General features: G+C 21.4%; 3 protein-coding genes across 3 annotated transcripts in view; all 3 read left to right on the forward strand.

Annotated features, from left to right (window-relative positions):
* The window catches only part of PADL01_0111100 (surface-associated interspersed protein 1.2 putative), a gene marked incomplete at both ends in the record, with an annotated part of 5,996 nt that extends 652 nt beyond the window's left edge, over positions 1-5,344 (forward strand). Inside the window, 2 exons of the mRNA XM_028680693.1 lie at positions 1-2,492; positions 2,567-5,344. The exon at positions 1-2,492 is cut by the window's left edge and continues 652 nt beyond it. Of these exons, the coding sequence (XP_028536227.1) occupies positions 1-2,492; positions 2,567-5,344 (5,270 nt within the window). The remainder of the gene's footprint in view (positions 2,493-2,566) is intronic.
* Positions 5,345-7,727: 2,383 nt separating this feature from the next.
* PADL01_0111200 (heat shock protein 40, type II) lies at positions 7,728-9,350 on the forward strand (the record flags this gene model as incomplete). Its single annotated transcript, XM_028680704.1, has 4 exons — positions 7,728-7,838; positions 7,981-8,115; positions 8,254-8,653; positions 8,788-9,350. 4 exons carry the CDS (start codon positions 7,728-7,730, stop codon positions 9,348-9,350), a joined length of 1,209 nt encoding a protein of 402 aa, XP_028536228.1.
* A 3,887-nt stretch (positions 9,351-13,237) lies between these two features.
* PADL01_0111300 (DBL containing protein, unknown function) overlaps positions 13,238-22,500 on the forward strand; it is a gene marked incomplete at both ends in the record, with an annotated part of 9,299 nt that continues 36 nt past the window's right edge. Inside the window, 5 exon segments of the mRNA XM_028680715.1 lie at positions 13,238-16,274; positions 16,360-17,681; positions 17,826-19,928; positions 19,945-20,733; positions 20,881-22,500. The exon segment at positions 20,881-22,500 is cut by the window's right edge and continues 36 nt beyond it. Of these exon segments, the coding sequence (XP_028536229.1) occupies positions 13,238-16,274; positions 16,360-17,681; positions 17,826-19,928; positions 19,945-20,733; positions 20,881-22,500 (8,871 nt within the window).

A 22,500-nucleotide genomic window follows, 5' to 3' on the forward strand; every position in this document is an offset into this window, starting at 1 on the left:
AAGGAGGAGGTGATCAAAATACAGTAGATGAAAGAAACCAATTAAAAAGTAAAGAAAAAAAACACAAAGGAAAAGAAAAAAAACCTACTGGTGTTCTTCAAGAAATTTATGGAGTCGGACGTAAACCTACTGAATCGTTTTTTTCTCCGAAAACATCTGTAGTCGAAGAAGCTGTTAATGAATATACTACTGATGATTGTGCTGATGGTAAATGTGTTGTGTTGGATTGTAGTAAAGATGATTGTAATTTAATTGAAGTAAGTAGTGATGATGAAGAACCTGAAAAAGAGAACCTACCAAATTCCATTGATTCTTCTCCAAAAGAATGTGAGGAAAAACAATGTACTGAAGAACACAAAAATAAAAGTGAATATCAGGAAACAGATCAAGTTGGAACAGCTACTGTTGATCGTTCTAAGAAAAAAACTAAAGGTTCTGTTAAAGGATCTGCAAAACATCAAAGGAATAATGGAGAAGGATCACGTGGAGTTACTAATGAGGGCACTTATTCATCGCGATCACGTAATGGTAATAAAAAAACTGAGAAAAACCGTTCCCAAAGACCTAAAAAAAATAGAGACAGTGGTGGTGATGAGAACAAAAAAGAGAACAGATTAAAAGGAAAAAGTGGGAATGTTATATCAGACAGTGAGACGAAGAAGAAAAGAAGAAAAGGATCTCCCTCTATTGAAGAAATCCCTTATATGCAAAATGGTGATCATAATATAAAAGGTGAAAAAGAAATTGAAGATGAAATGTCTTCGACGAAACAAGAGACACATGAATTCGAAACTGATAGTGATTTAAATCAAGATATTGAAGGTACGATTGAATCAAGACCAAATGATGATGGTATAAATAGCATTTTTGGTATTCCATTTCCAAATTTTTCTGATTATACCGATTTTGATTTATCTGATTTTTCTCTATCTAATATTCCATATCCTTCTATCAGTATACCTTTTTTTCCTCGATCTCCACGTATTTACAAGGGATTATATGGTGGAATTAGTAGAATACCACAAGGGCCTACTCACATTAATATATATCCACGCAAAGCTGTTGATACTGCAAGTGAGATTGTCAATAAAGTAAGAGATAAAATGGGTTCTGGTGAGAAAGATGCTACTAAAGAGATAGCTAAGAGAAAGGAAGATTCAAGTGAAGATGGTGAACGTGGACAAGATAATAAAGTTGGATCTGATAGTGATATAAATGATGTAGGAAAAAATAGTTCTTCTGATTCTGGTAGTCATAATAGGAGTAGACCCAATGAAAATAAAGATGATATGAGAAGAGAAAAAGGTAATACATACAATTTGAATAAGGATACTTTTGAACAAGGAGATGGTGATAAAACATCTAATAAAGAATCTAAAGATGGTCCTAATCATGAAGGAAGTGAAAAAGATAGATCTGAAGAAGATAGAAATTTTACTATTGAACAAGAAAAGGAATCTGATGGTGTTGAAGAATCTAATGATTCTAAATTTCAGGATTTTAATGAGAAACGAAGTATGGATGATTTGGTTTCTTCTACTGATTCAGGAATGACGAATGAACTTAATAATAACCTTAATGATGTTCAGACTGAAATTGGGAAAGAAAAGGATCGTGCTATTGATGACAGTCAAGAAGAGACCCAATACAATACTGTAACTAAGAGTGATAATTCACCAAATTCTGAAACGAATGAAATTCAAAACCATGTATTTGAAGATGGTACATCTGATAAATCAGATTCTTTTATATCAGAAACAAGTACTCAACAAATTATAAGTAATGAAATTAGAACAAATCATGAAGAACCTGTTTCTGCTGATATCGAAGGTAATTTTGTTTCAACTTTTCCTGGACCCATAAAAGAGGAAGTTCCTGTTACATATGATGGAAAAATGTGTGAAGGAATTATTTATACAGATGGTGGTTCTCCATGTAAAAAAAGTAGTAATTTTATTGGTATTAAAAGTTCTCGTATGGGTCCTTCCTCTAATGGAGGTAATATAAGTAATGAAATTTCACGTATTACGACAGTTTCTACAATGGGAAGTCATAGAAGTTTAAATCATAAATCTGAATTAATGATGAGTCAAGTGTTAGATATTAATTCAGTTGAGGCTTCAGCGTCATTGCCTCAAGGTATATCTATACCAGCACAACAACATTCTTCTCTTGCTCAATCGATGAGTGAAAGGGGGGGATCAGGACAAACTGATTCTAAAAGTCAAGAACAAAAAGGAAAAGAAACTGAAAGAGAAGATTCTACAAGTGTAGGTCCTACAAGTAACGGTCGTACAAAAAGGTCAGCTACACAACACCTTTCAAAAGAAGCATCAATAATTACAACAAAAGGTTTAAATGGTGGTACACCTATTATCAATAAAACACATCAAAGTTTTTCTTCCTTCTTTGATTTTTCATCCCTTACAAAAAACATTTTAATTGCTTTAGCAATATTTGGAGTTATATTTCTTTTCATTTTTTCTAATAAGGTAAAAAATAAAATATATATATATATATATATATATATATAAATATACATATATTTATATTTATTTATTTATAGCATAGCTCCTTGGGAATGTTTAATAAGAAAAAGAAGAAAAGAAGAAGAAAATCTGTACTGATTAATGAGGATAATATGAATGCAAAGATGTTAGAAAGATATGAAGATATTGATGATGAAAATAATAAATTTGATGAAGATGATTGTAATGATAATGAATTAAATAAAAGATCACTCATCTTACCATATGAGAAAGAAGAGGAAGATGTATACAAAATAGAAGATCAGATTGAAAGGATTGGTAATGAAAAAATAGAAAGAGAAAAAAATAAATATATAAATGTGGAACATATAAGTGAGGAGAATACATATGATTATAATAATATATATAATGATGAAGATATAAAAAGTGTCGATGTAATGAGCACAATCAAAGAAAAGAAAGAAAGATGGAAGTGGAAAACTATAATAGAGATTCAACTGGTAGTCATTGAAGAGATACACAATGAAGAATGGGATATGAACAAGCACGATTTTTTATCTATATGTATCAACGAATTTATGAATGAAAAAAATAGAAAATGTTTATATAATGAAGATGATGATTTTAATAGCACAGACGTAATGATAAAAGGACAAACTTTTTTGTGGAATAAATGGATGGAGAGACATAAATATATTTTAGATCAATGGAAAGAAGAGGAATCATTTGAATATTTAAAAAATGATTGGAAGAGAGAAGAAGAGGAATATATGAAAAAAATATACAAAGATTTGTTGCTTAGTTTGAGAGGTGATACATATAATATGTCACAAAGGCAAAAAATTATTTGGAAAAGATGGATTGCTAAACATCCATATAGAATAAGAGAAAAAATAATTGATCAGTGGTTTCACAAATTATTCGAAGAAATAAATAAAAATAACCCAATAAGTGATGAAATAATAGATATATTATTAAATGATTATATAGAAAGTGATAAAAATTGTGAATACATTTATAATATGAGTGAAAAAAAAGAAAAATTGAAATTAAATTTGTGGATACAAATATATATGTGTGTGATGGAAGAGGCAGAAAAGGATAGTTGTATAAAAAAGAAAGAGACATATGTGGATACACTCATTGAGAATATAAAAGATAAAGAATATATAATAGATATTGTTGAAGATATCAAGAAAGATATTCATACGTTACCTATAAATCAATCTTTATGTAAGTGGAAAAAGGAAAAATGGTTTGAAGAATTAAAAAATAATTGGAAGGTAGAAGAAAATAAAAGATTAAATTATATTCCATTAAAAAATAATAATGATATATATAAAGATGTGATAGAAAAATCTGTGACATATATAGAGAAGAATATATTACATAAATTATTGGAAGAGATAAATTTTAAATGGATTGATGAGGACAATGAAAATGATTGGTTAAAGGTAATAGAAAATAATAGTAAAGATGAAAATAATATTATATATATTAATAAGAAAAATAATGAGAATACAAATATATATATAAATAAAAATATTAACAAAGAGGAAAATAAAATGAAATGTTATGAGATAAAATATATGTTTGATAATATGACTTTACAAGGAAACACAGAAGATTATCATGAGAATAATTTTTTAGAGGAACACAAATATGAAGATAATAAAAAAAATAATACTTTTAATAATGAATTTAGTGAGAACCCAATTAATCAAAATAAAGAAGATATAAATAGAAATAATGATCAAATAAATATTATGTTCAATCAACATAATAATGAATGGATACAAGTTATTAAACTACATTTAGATTTAATAGATGAATGTAAAAAAAAAGAATGGGAAGAAAATAAATATGACTTTTTAGATATATGCATAGAAGAATATATAAAAAATGAGAACAAAGATAATAGTAGAAACATTTTAGAGGATGAAATTTTTAGTATGAATAAAAATATAATGTGGGATACATTTATAGAAACACACAGATATATATTAGAAAAATGGAAAAGAGAAGAATGGTTTCATAATTTAAAAAAGGAATGGGAAGAAGAAATATTAAATTATTTGAATTCATCAAAAAATAGAAATGATGAAAGTAATAAAAATTGTAATGAATCAAACACAAATTTTATGATTGAAGAAGAAAAAATTGTGTTTAGAAAATGGATCAATAAACATACAGAAGAATTAAAAGATTGTTATGAAGGTGAAAAGAATCCATTTTTAGAAGTAGAAATAAATAAAAAAAAAAAAAATTACAAGTTAATTGCATGGTTACAAATACATATGATGATATTAGAAAGATTTAAAGAAGATGAATTTTTAAGAACTAAAGAATTATTTATTGATATATGTATAGAAGGAATAAAAAAAGGATATTTATGTAAGAACAATGATATAATAATACAAATGTTAAATAAACTAAAAAGTGATATTTATAATTCATGTGAATATTTATTATCTCAACAAAAAGATGATAAAAAAAAAAAAAAAGAAGAGTGGTATAAAAAATTAAAGAAATATTGGATGGATAAGGGAAGTACACATTTTAATTTCTTAAGACAAAAAGATAATTATGAAACCATACTTGATATAATAAAACAATCGATGTTAATTGTTTATAACAATATGTTTATAAAAAATTATGATGATCAAAATTTTCAATGGATTGATGAGGATAATGAAAAAGATTGGTTGAAATTTGTAAATATAAAGAAGGAAAAAAGGTTGAGTCATAATATATGTGAACATAAACCTTTGAAGGATATAAAAAATAAAATGAGTATATTAAGGGATATTTATAAAACAAAAGAAATGTTGACCTTTTATTCAGAAGAAATATAACTATTAAGAATATATAAATAATATATTTAATATTTTATAAAATTATTTGTATTTATAATGATATTAATAAAAAAAAAAAAATTGCATTTTATGAATGGGTCTTATTTGTATGATTACATATATGGTTACATTTTATTTTGTACATTTAAATTTTTTTTTTTTTTTTTTTATGTGTTGTACATATATTAAAAAATACAAAAAAATAAAAGGAAAGATAATTTTTAATCATTAATAAATAATATATATTTTATTTTTTTGTATTTTTTTTTAAAACATAACCCATATGATTTGTTTAAGTTTATTATATATATATATATATATATATATATATATATATATTTATTCCATATTTTGTTTTATTCTTTTTAATTTAATTTTATTTATTATTTTATTTTTTTTTTTTTTGCTGTCTGATATTTTTAATAAATAAGTTTATTGAAGATAAACCAATCTGTGAAATTTACATAAACAAATATAATTATATAAATACATGAATGTGTTTATATATTTCATGTAAGTTTATTAAATAAAAACGTAGATCAAAGAATATATCATAAACATATAAAAATAAATATATCATTATATAAAAAGGTTTAATGGTAGTGTATTTTATTTACTACCCTTTATTTTTTATGTATGCACAATATTATATTTAATTATATATATATATATATATTGTTTATGTAATGTTTTTATTATTATTTATTTATAATCATATATATTGCAATTATAAATATATTTTGGCTAGCTACTTAAAATAATTATGAATTGTACAGGTTTTTTTTTTTTTTTTTTTTTTTTTTTTTTTTTCATGATATATATATATATATATTATGGTGTATTATTTAAAAATTTTTTTTTTTATAAGATGCATACTTTTATATTTTTTATACTAATTACACAAGTGACACTTCAAAAAAAAATATAATTTATATATAATATATTTTCAATATTAAAAATGTAAATATATATGAATAAAAAAATATTAATTAATGATAATAAGGAAAATGAGAATAAATTTTAAAAATCATAGAAAATATTGGAAGTACTAAATAAAATTATTTAATTTTTTTTTTTTTTCTTTTTCTTACTTTTTTTCTTTATTTAAATGTAAAAAATTATATATTTTTTATAAATAAAATATTATATTATAATATGAAAAAAATGTTTATTATTATATAATAATATATAATATATATATTTTTTTTTAATATTATTTCATAAAAAATCACATGTCCTATACTACAATTAGTATTTTTTTTTTATTATCTGAAAATAAATATAAAAAGATAAATAATATATGCTCAAAAAATTTATAGGGATCACCATTTAAAAAAAAAAATATTAACATCACTATAAAATATAATATATAAATATATTATATATATATATAATATTAAAGAAAAAAAAAGGTATTTTTTTTAATATTATATATTTAGTTATAATAAATATATTTTAGATAGGTTTATTTTATTATTCCTTTTGTTATATTTATATCATCTTTACATTATAATGATATATATAATTATATATATTATTTTTTAAGGACTTTTATAAAACTTTATGTTTTTGTTGTACTTTTTTTTTTTTTTTTTTTCTTTTAATAAAAATAAGATGGTAAAAAATAAAAAATAAATAAATAAATAAACATTATTATATATAATATATATGAGAAAACATTTTGTATATTTATTAATTTTTTTGATCCTTTTTTTATAAATATTACCACTTAATTATAATATATTATATATATAAATATATTTTTTTTTGGTACCGTATGTCATAATAATTGAAGGACAAATTTGTATGTATTTTTTTAAGAATATTATTCTATATTTTTATTTTTAAGTTATTAAGAAATAATATATTTTTTTATAAATATAAATTTTTAAGTAATTCCATTTGTTAATTTTATGATTATTTCATTGTTTCATTGTTTTATTTGTATTGTTTTGTTTTGTTATGTTTTAATTTAATTTTTATTTAGATTTATTTTTTTTTTTTTTTTGAAACTTAGAAAGAATAATAATTAATCTATACTATTGTAGTATATTTTTTGTTTGTATAATGTCATAAAATTAAAAAGGAAAATAAAAAGGAAAATAAAGAGGAAAATAAAGAGGAAATAAAAAGAAATACATATACCTATATTATATATATGGTATATGTTATATAAATTTTTTTTTTATTTATGTTTTATTTTTATTTTCTCTTGCCTTCTTTTTATTTATGTCGGCACAAAATTTGTGCATTTAATTTATAGTTATATCTAATAATATATCTTATATATGCATATGACTAGATATTAATACATCTAAAATATCTATAAAAAAAAAAAAAAAAGACTTATTTTATTGAACTGGGGTTATATTATAAAGTATAAATGGCAACCTTAAGGAAAACTAATTTACAAGAAATTTTTTATTTTTCCAAATTTTTTATGAACGCATGTTTTATATCCCTTTTGGTAATTACAGTGAATTGTTTTAAATACGTAAGATGACAAAAAAATAAAAAATAGAAAAAAATAGAAAAATTACTACAAATTTTATAATTTATTTTAACATGTATACTATAAATATATATATATATATATATATATATGTATATATATTATTTTAATTTATAAATTACAGGCACAATATGTATATAATAAAGATATAGGAGTTTATAATGAAGAGATAGGGATAATATATAAAAGATGGCTAGCTGAAAGTAATAAAAATTTCTTTTTCAATAAGGACAATTTGGGTTTTGGAAATTCATCAGTGGTAATATAAAAAAAAAAAAAAAAAATAAAATAAAAACAAAATAAAATAAAAAAAATAAAATGCACAAGTACATATATACATATATATATATATATATATATATAACATATTTACATGTATATATATTTTTTATTTTAGGATTATTATTCTGTGTTGGGAGTTAGTAAAGGATGCTCAGAAGATGATTTAAGAAGAGCATATTTAAAGCTAGCCATGAAGTGGCATCCTGATAAACATGTTCACAAAGGAACAAAAGAGGAAGCCGAAGAAAAGTTTAAAAATATATGTGAAGCTTATAGTGTTTTATCAGATAATGAACAAAGAGAAAAATATGATTTATTTGGAATAGATGCATTAAAACAATCAGGATTTAATAGTTCAAATGTTGAAGGAAATATATCAATAAATCCATTAGAAGTATTTACAAAGGCATATAGTTTTTATAATAAATATTTTTCAAAATCTGGAAGTTTTGGAAATAATAATATTTTTACTCATATTAAAAATTTATATCCAATGAGGAATGAGGTTTCGGAAGGTAGGCATTTTTGGTTTTGCCAAAATATAAAAATATAAAAATAAAAAAAAAAAAATATATATATATATATATATATATACATATATAAAAAAATATATATATAAAAATATACATACATATATATATATTTTTAGATTGCAGTTGTAATAATGTGGAAGAATATGAAGTACCCCTTTACGTATCATTAGAAGATTTATATAACGGGTGCACTAAAAAATTAAAAGTAACAAGAAAGAGATATGATGGATCTTATTTATATTATGAAGATTATTATTTAAATGTTGATATAAGACAAGGATGGAATAATGGAACAAAATTAACGTTCCATGGTGAAGGGGATCAGAGTTCTCCAGATTCTTATCCTGGTGACTTAGTTTTAGTTTTACATACAAAAAATCATAATAGATTTGTAAGAAAGTCTCGAGATTTATATTATAGACATATAATAACATTAGAACAATCACTAACAGGATTTGATTTTGTTATTAAATCTTTAGATAATAGAGAGATATATATACAAATAGATGAAGTAGTGAAACCAGATACAAAGAAAGTTATAACAAATGAAGGAATGCCTTATTCAAGAGATCCAAATATTAGAGGAAATCTTATTGTTGAATTTGATATTATATATCCTAATACAATTAAAAAAGAGCAAAAAAAATTAATAAAGGAGATATTTAAAGAAAACAACTAAAATAAATATAAAATATATATATAAATTAAATATATATAACTAATTTGATATATTCATACACATATATATATTATATATATATATAATATTTTTTAAGATATAATTCATTTTTTTGTAAATAAATAAATATAAATATAAATATAAATATATGTATATATATATATATATATATATATATATATATATATATATATTTATATATGATGTAATAATAAACAAAGTAATTAATTTTATGTTTTGTGTATATATATAAATATATATATATATGTATATTTTTTTTTTTTTTTTTTTTTTTTTTTTTTTTGTATTATGTTAGACATTATTAAGAAAAAATAAGATTACCCATGAAGAACTAAAATTATTATTTTTTTAAATATTATTTTTTATTATATATAAAATATATTGTGATTGATTGAAGTAGTAATTCGGCATAATACCAATAGTAATAGTAATTATAATGATTATTATTATAATATTATATATATATATTAATATTTTACATTTTATTATAAAAAAAAAAAAAAAAAAAAATATTTATGATATATTCCATAGTGCACTAACTGAAATGATTAGTTTTTTTAAATTTATTTTATTTTTTATATTTTTTATTTATTTTATTTTTTTCTTTTTATTATTTATTTGCTTATATTACATTAGGCCTATACATAAATATTAGATGAGGTATATATTTACACCTCTCACCTGTTCCCCAAAAAAAAAAAAAAAAAAAAAAAAAAAAAACATTATAACTTTATAATATTTATAAATATTTACACATTTGAGAAATATATAATTAAATATTAATTATTTAAATTAATTTCCTTATTATTTATTTATTTATATATTTTTATTTCAAGATATAATCTCAAATATAAAGAAAAAAAAAAAATAATGTGTAATTATATAAGAGAATTAAGAAAGCATAAAGGAAAACAATTAAGTGAATAGATTTATATATTTCTCCTAAGGATTACACAAAATAAATATAAGAAATGGGGGTATTTATTTTTAAATATTTAATATAACAAGAAAAAAAAAAAAAAAAAAAATATATATATATATATAAATACATATAAATCTTTTTATTATTGTTCCTTTTTTTCTTCTTCTCTTATTTATATAATATATATATATATATATATATATATATATATATATATATATATTATATTTATATTTAGTATCTTAGGTTACATTCAAAATATAAGGAACGTGAAACTAATAATATTTGGACATATAATTATATATATATTTTTAAATAATGAAAATCAATTCGTATTAATAACATGATATGTAATAATAAATATAAATAAATATACATACATATATATATATATGTATGTATGTATTTTTTACCCCATGTCATGCCTATATATATACATTTATTTAATTATCACATATAATATAATACAACTGTCATCTTTTCGTTTTTATAATAAAAACATAGAACAAAAAAAAAAGAAAAAAAGTGGTGCTATATTTTTGGTTGTTAAGGTGAAATAAGTATTCATTCATAAGAACCTTAAGGATACAAATTAAAAATAAATAAATAAATAAATAAATACATATATACATGCACATATATATATATATTATTATTTTTAGTAAGCATATAATAAATTTATTTGTTCGTAAAAGTAAAGGATACCCACGAAATAAATAATAAGAAGCGTCTATTATTAAAAATATAATGTGCTCATTAAATTTATTATTACACATATATATATATATATATATATATATATATTATATGCATGTGTAGATGGTTGGGTTTTTTTTTTTTTTTTTTTTTTTTTTTTTTTTAATTATAATATTATTAATACAAAATAGTCCTATATGTATATCATATATATGTAAGTAATATGTATATATCACATATACATATATATATCATATAATATATATATATTTATTATATGACTTGAGTAAATAATAGGTGTCGATATATAGATAGGTACTAAGGAGTGCTACATATATATATATATATATATATATATATATTTATTTATTTATTTATTATCATTTGTATACTTTTGAATAAGTAGAATCCAAAATTTTTAGGTCGTCTAATGTTTATATATATATACATATTGCACATATTGTATATATATTTATATTTAATTGCACTTATCTTATTAAATCGTTCTAACGGTTACATTTAAAAGTATATATTAATAAAACATGGTGTTATTATGTATTATATATATATATATATTTATTTATTTATATTTATAATTTTTTTATGTATCTATATACTACTAAGAAGAAATATATAACTATTTATATACTAAAATAATGATGTTTAATATAAAGTATGTTCGTGCACTTTTTTTTTTTTTTTTTTTTATATACATGATCAAAATAATGATAATAATAAAACGTTATACATACATATATATATATTAATATTATTATTTTATAATTATAAAAAAAAAACAATCAAACAATAAAATAAATGAAAAGAAAAGAATTACATATGCACAACCAATTATAATTAGTAATTAATATTTTATCATGAACATATATAATAATATATATATATATATTTTTTTGTTGTAAAGATGTTCATTTAATATTAGAAACATTCTAATATACAAAAGATGTATATGTATATAATAATAGTCAAAATATTTACAACAAAAAAAAAAAAAAAAAAAAAAAAAAAAAAAAAAAATTTTTAAATGTAACATATATGTATATGTTTATTTGAAAATTCATATATTTATAATATTAGATTATTTTTAATGTTTGAATTATTTTATTATTATTATTATTTTTTTTAATATTTATACATGCATGCTAATAATATATATATATATTAGGTTAGATAACAAAATACATGGTTTATATTATTTATATTTGTAAACAATATGGTTGATAAAATGGATACATATATATATTAATAATATAATATTATATAATTTATATTAAATAAAATATAATTATTATTACGTTAAAATGGATAATGCAATAAGAATAATATATATATTTTTTATTTTCGATGTGATATTTATAATATTGGTTGTAGGGATAAATAAGGATATGAAGGTACGAACATAAAAAAATATGTATATATATATGTTAACGTTTTAGAACATGAAAATTAAATCAAAATAATTATAAATAAATATAAATATATAAATAAATATATATATATATATATATATATATATGGATGGATGGATGGGTATTATGTGGATACATATTTATTATATTAAAAAAACATAAAAAATAAAAATGAAAATATAATCAATTATTTATATAATATAACAATATTATATATAATTATATTATTTATAATATACTATAAGGTATTATTATAATTTCTCTTTTTTTTTTATTTTTTTAATTTTTTTTTGTGGTCGTCATTTTTTATATATAAGGATTCAATATATTATAATATATTATAATATATACATATATATATGTGCACCTTTTATTTTTATATTTGTAAGGATATATAAAAAGTATATAATATGTTTATACATTTTTATGTAACTACTTAATTTTACATATTATTTATATATACATACGACGGTATAGGCTTGTCATTATAATACTTATTATATATATATTAAATATATTAAATATATTATTATTTTTTTTTCTATAACCTCCTGATAATAATAATATAATGGCATTCATATATCTTGAATGGTATGACATAACATTTTTATCAGATAATTTAATAATAGTAGAAGAAAACGTAGCTATATATGTCTTATATGAATAGAAGAATATAATATATATACACACACATGCATGCACATAAATATATAAATATATATATATATATATATATATATAATTACAGCTTGATTTATTTATTGCATACTCGTTTAATATATTGGACCGATGTATTTTAGTTGCTGCATTTTTTACTAACGATGAGGAATTATATTGAAAGTCTTGAGGGTAATAAAAATGCGTGGATGCTTAAAAAAAATATATTAAAAAGAGAAATAAACAAAAGAACAGATGAAAAATATAATACATCATATGATACAACCCAATATGATAATGATTATTTTTGGAGATGGATAAGGCTACTAAAATATGAGATAAAAAATGAAGTATGGAATACTCCAAGTTATTTAATACTACACAAATATTTGACAGATGTAAATAGGAGTAATATGCATGACACATCGCATAATGAATTAAGAAATAATGAAGAGAGTGAAAGTAGTGCTGAACAAATAAAACAAAATAATTATCAAATCGAAAAAATCGAACAAAATAATGAACAAATCGAAAAAATCGAACAAAATAATGAACAAATTGAAGGATCGAATAATATAATAGATGACAATTCAATGAAGAACATAAATTATTATATATGGAGAGAAATACAAAAAATCGTATTGCAGTATATGCTGAAACATTATGACGATAAAGATAATTATTCTCATATATTATTTGAATGGAATATTATTATTAATAATTTTCTAGAAGATGAATTAAAAATAAAGATAAAAGAAAGAGATAGACAAATAGATGAAGCATTGAAAAAAGAAAACATTTCACATATATATCTTAATATAGACATAAATAAATTTATAGAAGAAAAATTAAAAGATAAAATAAAAAATAATATAAATGAAGATACAACATGTGACATATATACTATTAATAAAAAATTAGTACCTGTAAGAAGACATAATTTAAATACAGATAATATTTTAGAAAATTTAAAAGATATATATAATAAATATAAAAAAAATAAAAATATTATTAAGTTAAAAGAAGATATTATGAAAGAATTCGAAAAGGTGATATACGAAAAAATATATATAAAAAATGAATTTAAAAATATTGAACATATTAACAATTTTGATGACTACAAAGATTATTGTAAAGATTTATATAGAAATATAAATGATTTTATAGATATATTTTTTACTAATGATATTGTAGAAGATGAAATGACAAAAGAAATACAATGTATTATAAAAAATATTCGTCAGCTGGTCGGAACAAATTATTTTGATAAATATATGGAAAGAATAAAAATAAAGAAAATGGAAGAATTAAAAGAATCTGAAGGAATTGATTTATTAGATAATTTTAAAGAATCTGATGGGTTCAATAAATCTATAACTTCTGACAAACTTGCATGTACTTATTTTTATAAGGATGAATATGATTATCCTCAATGTTTTAGATTTTTTAAAGAATGGTTAGAAAACATTTCAAAAGAAAAAACAAAATGGGAAGAATTTTTAAATAAAATAAAATATGAAGATAAGGATCAATATGAAAAGTATTTAGAAATATATCGATCATATTTATATGATGCTAGGCAAATATATAACACTTATGAAGCTACATGTAAAGATGAAAAATATTCAGGACCAATACATTCTGATGAATATGCAGAGATAATATATAATATTTGGCATAGTTTAAATATCAATACATCTGATGATATTTCTAATTTTTTTCAGATACCGAAATTTTTGTTATCTGATGAGGGAAGTGTGAAGGAAAAGGTTGATATTAAATCGGAGGAGCATACAAGTAGAAGAATAGATAATACCCCTAATAATAATAATAATAATAATGATAATAATAATGATAATAATAATAATAATGATAATGATAATAATAATGATAGAGAAATAAATGGATATTTACAAGATGATACAAAAATATATAAAAATGATAATATACTATCACATAATATTAATAATGATGATCTTAGTTTAGATTTATCTACAAAATTTCCACATTTGATTCTTTTTAAAGAAAAGGAAGCTAAAGATATGTCAGATGATATAATTATTAAACACAAATTTTATTGTTCTAGAAATGTAAATAATAATGATCAAATGGGTATATGTAAATATAACCTTAATGATAATATGAGAGAGAAAGGAATAAAACATCACGACATATATGATAATGATATATATCACAATGACATGTATCATCATGACAATATGATGAATAAGAAAGATAAAAAAACATATGATTCATCTGAATATATTTATATCCCAGACAGGAGAAAAGACATATGCACAAAATATTTTCAAGAAATTAATTTCAATAAGAATACAAATTTGAAAAGACAATTATTAGAAGCTATTATAAAAACATGTGTTGTTGTTGCTAAAAATTTGCTAGAAAAACATGAAGGAGATATTCATAAAACAATGAGAGATATTAAAAATAGTTTTTTTGATATAAAAGATATTGTTATAGGATTAGATATTGTAGAAAATAATCATGATGGATATATCGAACCAATAATAAAAAAAATTTTTGAAGAAGGAAAAAATAATATGGAAAGGGATCGAGTTTTTTGGTGGGATTTACATAAAAAAATTATATGGGCAGGAATGATTAATCAGATTCAAAAGGAAATCAAAGAAAAAAAAAAACAAAAAAAACAAAAAAAAAAACAAGAAGATATATATATAGATCTGTCTCTTCCTAGTGACCAAATTGATCAGTTTAATAGATGGTATATAGAATGGACAGAACAATATTGTGATCAAAAATTAATAAAAATGAAAGAATTGAAAAAGAAATGTTATAGTAATAAAAATATTAATCTGTGTAATAAAAATTGTAGAAACAAATGTAATCATTTTTATAAATGGAATGATAAAAAGAAAAAAGAATGGAATGAACTAGCCAAAAAATTCGAGCAAATGAAAAATGAAGGTAATTATAAAAATATATATATAAATAATTTTACTCCAGAAATGTTTATGTCATTAAATTGTAAGACATGTGATTGTATACCTAAGGAAGGGGAATTATTTGAACAGAGTTATGATGAATATCGTGAAGTGTGTAAGGCATGTCCAGAGAAAAAAGGAAATGAAAAAAAAAAGGAATATGGGATAGAAAGTGGGGATAAGGGTCATGTTAGGTCGAGACGTAGGCGTGATACAACTAGTATAACTGTAATACCAGGTAATAAAATTAGAAAACATACACATAAATATATATATATATATATATATATATATATAATTTATTCATTTTATATTTTTTGTAGGTGAAAACAATTTTAATCAATTAATCAATGTGAAGTGTGAACAAAGATATAGTAACAAATTGGATTGTACTAAAAATCACAATATGCTTAGTGTTTGTAATATGATCAGTGGAATTGGTAAAACATCTAAATGTCCGGAAAAAAAGCGTGAAAATAAAGATTTTGATACTAACATTTATCAATTTAATAGTAGTTCTGGGGATGAAAAATATGGTGTATATTGTCCTCCAAGAAGAAAAGAAATATGCCTTGATGTTGTCAATAATATGTTTACAGATGACAAATCCAATTGTCTAATAGATGCTTTTGTTTCTGTGGCTAAAAAAGAAGGTGAATTATTATGGAAACTATATGACGATAAGAATAAAGCTATGACGGCAATAAGAAGAAGCTATGCAGATTTAGCAGATATTATTAAAGGTACTGATCTATGGATAGAGGAAGAACACACCAAAAAAGCGAATGCAAATATAAAAAATGAATTTTATTTAGAAGGCGAAAAAAGAGCGGATGGAATGACACGTAAACAATGGTGGAATACATATAGAAGGGTAATATGGAAAGGAATGTTATGTGGAATTAAAGATAAAGTTAAATCCACATTTCCATATGAACGATTATGTTTTTTGCATAAAGATTTTGATGAAATACCTCAATCATTGAGATGTTTTGTTGAATGGACTGAACAATTTTGTGAGGAAAGAAAAAAAAAAATCGAGGAATTTGAGAAATCATGTAAGTCTATATATAAAAATATGGAATGTACAAATAGAGATTCATGTGAAGAAACCTTTAAAGAATCGTGTGAAAATCCGTGTGAATCATACAAAGAATGGATTGATTCAAGACGTGAGCAATACCTTCTTCAGGAGAAAAAATATAACATGGATAAAGAAAAAAATATATACGATTCAGTTGACGATGCACGAAACGCAACTGCATATGAATATTTAAGAAAAGTGTGTTCTAATTGTGATATACAAGATATTGAAAAATTATTTGGTTATCCTGAAGGATATGAAAATACATGCAAATGTTTAATAGAATCTAAAAATGAGGAGACGGAACAAAAGGAGACTGAGGAAAGTTCGGTCGAAAAGGAAGAAACTCAAAAAGATAAAGAAGGTAAAGAAGAAAACGGTACACAGGATATAAATACAGAAGAAGTATCTCCTACAATTCCGACAATAAATAGAACAGAGGATGATCATAGCGTAATTACAGATACACCTGTTGAAAAGAATGATTTTAAGAATTATAATTTTCCAACCTTCTTAACAGCCGTAGGTGGTATAATTATTTTAGTAACATTATTATATAGGGTAAGATATGAACATATAAGACGTATGAATAAATATAAATCTGCATATAGTATGTTTATATTATGACATACACACATATATATATATATATATATATATATATATATATATATATATTAATTTATATATGTTCCTTTCTTTTAGTATACCTTTTTCGGCTTATTGTTTGGAAGAAAAAAGAAAGATGTTAAGAAAAAAAGGATCGATATGATAAACATATTACACATACCTACAAATAATTATAATATGCCAAATGAAAAAAATATAAATAGTTATGAATTTTTTGGATCTGATCCTGTTGAATTATATGATATAAAATCTAAGAAACATTGTTGTATAACTAGCCAATCTTATATTTGTATTGAAAACCCTTATGCTTCCATATTATCAGAAAGAGAACAAAGAATATTAGAAGAATCCAGTGATTCAGATATTGATTATGAGCATGAAGAAATGGATTTAGAGAATATGTTTCTAAAAAAGAAACCAAAACATAAAACATTAATTGAAATACATTTAGAGAAGAGAAAAAATATGAATAATACGGAAGAGGGGTCAAAGAGAAAGATTCCAAAGAATATAACATGGTTTGAAATACACATGAAAGGAAAGGATAATAATAAAGAGAACATTAATATAAAATATGATATAGATAAAATTAGTGATAATAATAATAATAATAAGGGTGACAGTATGGATTATGACAATATAGATTATGATGAGTGTGACAATATAGATTATGATGAGTATGATAGTATGGATTATGATGAGTATGATAGTATGGATTATGATGAGTGTGATAATATAGATTACGATGAGTGTGACAATATAAATTATGATGAGTGTGACAATATAGTTTATGATGAGTATGACAATATAAATTATGATGAGTATGACAATATAAATTATGATGAGTGTGACAATATAAATTATGATGAGTGTGATAGTATTAATTACAATAAAGATGATATACCTGATTATATTTATGATAGGCATAATAAATGTATCGAAGAAGAAAACATAAGAAATATGGAACATATACATGATCTATTAAAAAAGAATACAGATGAATTAATATCTATATTTATAGAGAGTTATAATAGAAAATTAGATGACGAAGAATATAATAATATTTTATGCATTTTAGAAAATAAAATAAAAGAAAATGATCAGAACAATATTGTTAATATGAGAGAAGATAATAAAAATGATATGCATAAGGAAACTACAAAAAGGGTAGACACTACTGTGAGTGATAATATATGCGATAAGAACAAAAAGAAGAAGAAGAAAAAAAATAAGAAGAAGAAGAAAAAGAAGAAAAAAAGAAAGAATAAGAATAAGAATAAGAATAAAAATATATCAATATGTAACAATACATATGATCAAAAATTATTATGGGAAGAATGGTTTAATCGTAAAAATGAAGATTTTCTTAATTCTTTGAATGAGGAATATACTCATATTAATTTAAATAACTTTATAGATAATGATAACAACTACAAAAACGCAAATTATATATTAGATGACGTGAATAAATATCCTCTGACTAGTTATCTAATTAATATATACAATTATTTTATAGAAAAGGGTGTTCAATATTTCAACGACATAAATAATATACTGAAGGATAAAATAAATGAAGATAAAACATATAATAATAATTATAATGATGATAATAATATTACTAATAATTATTATTATGATGACGAATATGAGTATGATATGTATCCAGGTTTGAGAAATCCAAAAAGAAATTATAAAATATTGTGTGAAGAAATAAGAGAAGAATGGAATGTTATGAACACTGCAGATAAAGATAAAAAGAAAAATAACACATCTTTAGTAAAAATAATATCACTTCATGATATTATAAATACAATGAGAGAAGATAAAACTAATGATAAAATGAGAAAGGAAGATGTGAATAATAGGAATGTCAAAAAGGAAACTAAAAAATGGTCAGGGAATAGAAATGATATTGATTATATTGATGAAAGTGATGAATGTGATGAAAGTGATGAATGTGATGAGAGTGATGATAGTAATGAGAGTGATGATAGTGATGATAGTGATGATAGTGATGATAGTGATGATAGTAATGAAAGTGATGAGAGTGATGATAGTAATGAGAGTGATGATAGTGATGAAAGTAATGAGAGTGATGATAGTAATGAGAGTGATGATAGTAATGATAGTAATGAGAGTGATGATAGTAATGATAGTAATGAGAGTGATGATAGTAATGATGAGTAATGAGAGTGATGATAATGATGATAGTAATGATAGTGATGATAGTGATGATAGTAATGATAGTGATGATAGTGATGATAGTAATGATAGTAATGAGAGTGATGATAGTAATGAGAGTGATGATAGTAATGATAGTAATGAGAGTGATGATAGTAATGATAGTGATGACACTAATGATAGTAATGACACTAATTATAGTGATAAAGATAATATGAATAAAAACCATCTAAGTGATGACAAAAAGTGCACATTAATTATTCCTCCTAAATATTATAATAGTAATATAAAAGAAAATGAAAATTATATGTCATATAATATAATACCCAATGTATATAATGAAATGTTAGAAAATGATGGATATAACAATTTTTCTGTTTATGATAAAATAGAAGAAAATCGAATAAAAGAAAATGTTGGTTGTCCTTCAGATGATAATAAATATAATTTAAAAGATTATGATTTTTTTGAATATAATAAAGTTAATTATGATAGTAATAAAGATGAGAAAGCTTTTGATCCTTCAGAAGTGATAAGTATATGTGACATTTGTTGTAATGATAAAAAAAGAAAAGATAATCATCTAACTTGTGATTGTATCTTATGTAAAAGAAAGGATAATATTTATTATTGCATTGTATGTAAAGAGAAAGAAAAAAATATGAGAGAAGATTTATTAGTTGTAAAATATAATGAATATCTGATTAGATTACCTGATCCTTTGAATCTTCTATATTTATTAATATCTCGAAAACTTTGGAAAGCAGTAAAATATTTTTTCTTTTTCTATTACTTATTCAAGGTAAAAATATATATATATATAAATGTATATATCAAACGAACATACACACAAACAAACATATATATATATATATATATATATATATATATATATATATACACTAATTATTTTACTTCATTTTTTTTTTTTTTTTATTTAATTTTTTAGTGTACCCTTTTGAAATTATTCTTTCAACGATATAGAAAAAGGCCAACACGACAAATTATTATTAAAAACAAAAAAGAAAGAACTCCAGAAATATGTTTTTATCCTATAAAAGAAGAAAATAAAGAGGCATATGCGAATTATAAAGATGAGTCCCATTTGATAAATAAGAAAAAATGTATATGTGTTGATTGTAATTGTAAGAATTGTAATAATTGTAATAATTGTAATAATCTGTCAGATATTCCAAATGAATGTATTTGTTCAAAAATAAATGAAGATACAAATAATGATATGATAAACATATCTGAAATATTTTATCGTTTCATTAAATTTATAACAATAATTGAAATATATTTGTGTGTAATAGAGGAAATTAAAATGGAAGAGTGGGAAAAAAAGAAACCAAACTTTTTTATGATTTTTGTAGAAGAAATTGAAGAGATGGACGATATAAAAGATGATATAAATAATAAGAACAATGATGCTATTATATTCTATGACCATCGAGATAAGAGAAAAAAAACAAAAAAAAGAAAAAAGAAAAAGAAAATAAATGAAATAAATAATTGTGATGAGGACTGTCATATTAATTCAATATATAACATAAAAGATAATGAAGAACATGTTAATAAAATAAAAAAAAGATATGAAAAGAAAGAGAAAAAAAATGTGACAATTCCTAAAAGTAATGAACAATTAATTGATGAGTGTTTAAAAAAAAGAAATGATTTAATGAAAAATATTTATGATGAAAAGATAAATATAAGGAATGATAAATTGTATGATGAAAAAAATGAAAAACATGAAGAAACAAGTAAAAAAGAACAATCAAATGAGTATAATAATAAGGATTATTATTTTCCAGTGGGGGATAAAAAAAATGTTATTTTTTTAAATATATTCAATAAATATAATAAATTCTGGAAAGAATTAATAAAGAAAAAGAATTGTATGCTGGAATTATGGAGAAAAGAAAAATGGTTCCAAGAATTAAAAGAAAGATGGATAAATGAAGAAAAATATATTTTACATGAACAAGATAAAGAAAAAGAAAAATACCTGAACAGGTCAGGTGATAAAAATGAAAATTTGCCCACAGAAAAAAGAAAAAAAAATATAAACAACAAAAGAGATAATAATAATAATAATAATAAAAATGATGATGATGATGATGGTGATAGTAATAATTATTATGATAATGTTGCAAACAAATTTTTAAAAAGGAAAGAAATAGTATGGAGAATAATTATACAAAATATTTTATTAAATTTAGAAATATGGGATAAGTATGAATGGTTTAATTTGTTAGTAGAAGAAAAAGCAAGTTCATTTGATATTTTTCAATTGTTTGATTTTAAAAATGATGTATATTTTTTAAATGATAATTTATTCGACAATAATATGTTATATTGTGTAAGTGCCAAAAATTATGGTGTTATGGAAAATGATAATGATGATGATAAAATAATGAAAATACAAAATTTAAATGAGAAATTAAAAAATGGAAAAGCTGAATTTAAAGATATATTATCATATTTACATACATATATGTTGGAAGATTGTAAAAGAGATGAATTAATAAAAGAGAAGGAATTGCTTTTAAAAATATGTACAGAAGAA

The sequence above is a fragment of the Plasmodium sp. gorilla clade G2 genome (genome assembly GCF_900097015.1).
Source record: "Plasmodium sp. gorilla clade G2 genome assembly, chromosome: 1".
In the NCBI taxonomy this organism is placed as follows: Eukaryota; Apicomplexa; class Aconoidasida; order Haemosporida; family Plasmodiidae; genus Plasmodium; species Plasmodium adleri (nom. inval.).